The sequence below is a fragment of the Penaeus vannamei genome, chromosome 24, assembly GCF_042767895.1.
Source record: "Penaeus vannamei isolate JL-2024 chromosome 24, ASM4276789v1, whole genome shotgun sequence".
NCBI classification, from domain to species: domain Eukaryota; kingdom Metazoa; phylum Arthropoda; class Malacostraca; order Decapoda; family Penaeidae; genus Penaeus; species Penaeus vannamei.
Window position 1 is genome coordinate 26,994,626 of NC_091572.1, and position 2,500 is coordinate 26,997,125.

Genomic DNA, 2,500 nt, shown 5'->3' on the forward strand with positions numbered 1-2,500 from the left:
GGGAAAGGAGGCCGAATGGGGAAGCAGACGTGCGCGGTGTCTACGTAGCGGCGGAGCGAGTGCGAACGGGAGAGAAAGTCCTTATTATCACTTATTATAATTATTATTCCTATTCCAAATAAATAGTCTCATTCGTGTCTAAGTAACTAGTGCATTAAAATCTTTCTCTGTGTCTATGTCTACCTATCACATTTTCTTCACGCGTGCCATGGTTTATTTTCGTAGCACCCTTCAGCACCTTCGGCATCTCATTCGTAATTAATACTTTTTTTTTCTTAATATCAAACCGAATCACCGTATTTTTAAAACCACATTTGCTGGTAAAATGCAGCATTACGGTCATCGTCATCATTGTCGTCATTAATATCCCTAATCACTATGGACGAAGTACTGTTACGACTCAGTATTTATCACAGTACTCATCGTCTTAGTTATCACAATCATAATCACCTGCTGCATTACATACAAACCTTGTGAATTTCTATATACATATCTATCACAAAAAAAACAATGAAACATTAATAAAAACAGAGAAGACACATCCATACTAACCAGTGACACGAGGGAAAGGCTGCACATAACAGTACAAAAGAACGCGACAAAATGCATCATCACTTTACACAGAGATCGTCGAGGATCGTCAGAATCCTTGAGATCCCATTGCGTCTCCCTCTCTCGAGATGCAAGAGGAGGGAGAAGACAGTCTGGCAGTCATAATACGCATGAATAAAACAGGAACATTTCCTGGACTTGGATGTATGCGAGTGGTGAATGCGATTTTCGAACATGAATGGGAGAGAGAAAAGGGTGGATAAAAATCGAGGACTGAATGAAGGCAATAAAACAGGGATGGCGACTTGAAATGGGGTGAAGTGAGCTCGAGGGGGGGGGGGGGAGAGAAGGCGAAATGGAGGAGGTCGAGATGGAGGGGGCAGGGGGAGGGAGAGAAGGTGGGGATAATTTGATGAAAATGGGGAAAAGGCGAAAAAAAAGTTTAAGAATAAGGAGATAAGTAAGGAAAGGGCGAAGAGGAGAAACACGAGGTACAGGAAGAGGGTAGGTTGAGGAGTATTTGAGAGGAGAAAGTTGACCTCATATGAATTGCAAAAACAAATATGATTCTTTTAGTTTAAAACTTTTTAGTGGAAAAAACAAAGTTATAATCTTTATTTATATTTTCCTAGCTACGGCGAAGGGTGCTCTTTGAAGGGTGAGATAGGGGTTTGTGATCGGGAGGGGGGGGGGGGAGGGTGGTGGACGCAGCACCAGGGAGAACTTCATGGCGTCACGAAGGGAGTCGGCGGAAGATGGAAGTGACGGAACCGGACGGAACCGATTCAACGACGAGGAGAAAATGTGAGAAACTGGTGGCAGTCGAGGTGGTCGTGTTGGCAAGGTCGGAGGTAGGAGTTGCTGTTGGAAGAAGACTTGATGAGGAGAAGGATCCGAAGAGGAAGAAAATGGGGATGAAGGAGGAAGAGAAAAAGGCCAAAGGACAGTACGAAAAAAGTCCAAGTAACAAGACGAAAGAGGAAACATCCAGACGCAAGTAAGACGACGGAGAAATCGACCCCAGTCTGGACATCGCCTTGGAAGGCTAAGACGCGGCCTGCTGGCGAAGAGGAGCCGTGCTGAGGAGAAGGGAAAGGCAACTCGAAAGAGCGAGAGGAGGCCAGAGAGCAAGGAGAGGAAGAGGAAACGATGATCTTCCAGCGGCTAGTAGAATCGACTGGGGGACGTGGCCCCCCGTCGCGACGTCGACTAGGAGGGCGTCGTCGTCGGCCGCGTGCTGGGGAGAGCCACGTGCAGCCCGGCGTTGAGGACCTCCCTTGTCTCCCTCTCGATCGACACCTGCGCCAACCCCCGCCTGGCCGCCGCGCTGAACGTCCTGCCGATGCCCAGGTCGGTCGGCTTCATCTTGGGTATGTAGCCTGTGTAGCCCGGGAGCGGAGGGTAGTTGGGGTTGCTTCTGCCGTCTGGAAGGGAGGGAGCGGGCGGTGAGGCAAGCGGTGCATGAGAGTTTAAAATCTTCGGAACTCCTTAATGAACTGTCAGATCAAAGAGGAAGTTTTAAAAACTAATAAGCAAATTTAATATTCATATTTGCAACACATATGGCGACCTTAAGCGTTATTTTTGTTATTGTTGTTGAGTTCATAATGATTACTATTATTATGACTATCATAGTGGTCAACATTACTATTAGCAGTAGCATTATTATCATTTTCATTAATATGATTACTGAAATAGAAATATTGATGACATGGTAACGGTGAATATAGTGTGCTGCAATGTCTTTTATTAACAGCAACTATGATATCCAATATTACCACTTTCATGTTTTTTTCCGGTAAAGTATGTTTCTTTCCCCATTTCTTCTCACGAGGCAAAGTATCATTTATCATTTACGTTGCCAGATCCATCCTAAAGGAGATGTCGTTCCTCTAAGATGCAGTAGAAAATAAGACCAACTGGTACAAAAGACTATAATCTTTAGTTA

The 2,500-nt window shown here is 45.2% G+C and overlaps 1 protein-coding gene across 2 annotated transcripts in view; it reads right to left on the minus strand.

The window, feature by feature from the left end:
• The window catches only part of LOC138866239 (sperm-associated microtubule inner protein 5-like), an 89,475-nt gene that overhangs the window by 1,805 nt on the left and 85,170 nt on the right, over positions 1-2,500 (minus strand). For both annotated transcript variants that reach the window (XM_070138578.1, XM_070138577.1), the window contains exon 5: positions 1-1,976. This exon is cut by the window's left edge and continues 1,805 nt beyond it. In XM_070138578.1, the coding sequence (XP_069994679.1) occupies positions 1,762-1,976 (215 nt within the window). In that variant the 3' untranslated portion in view covers positions 1-1,761. The remainder of the gene's footprint in view (positions 1,977-2,500) is intronic.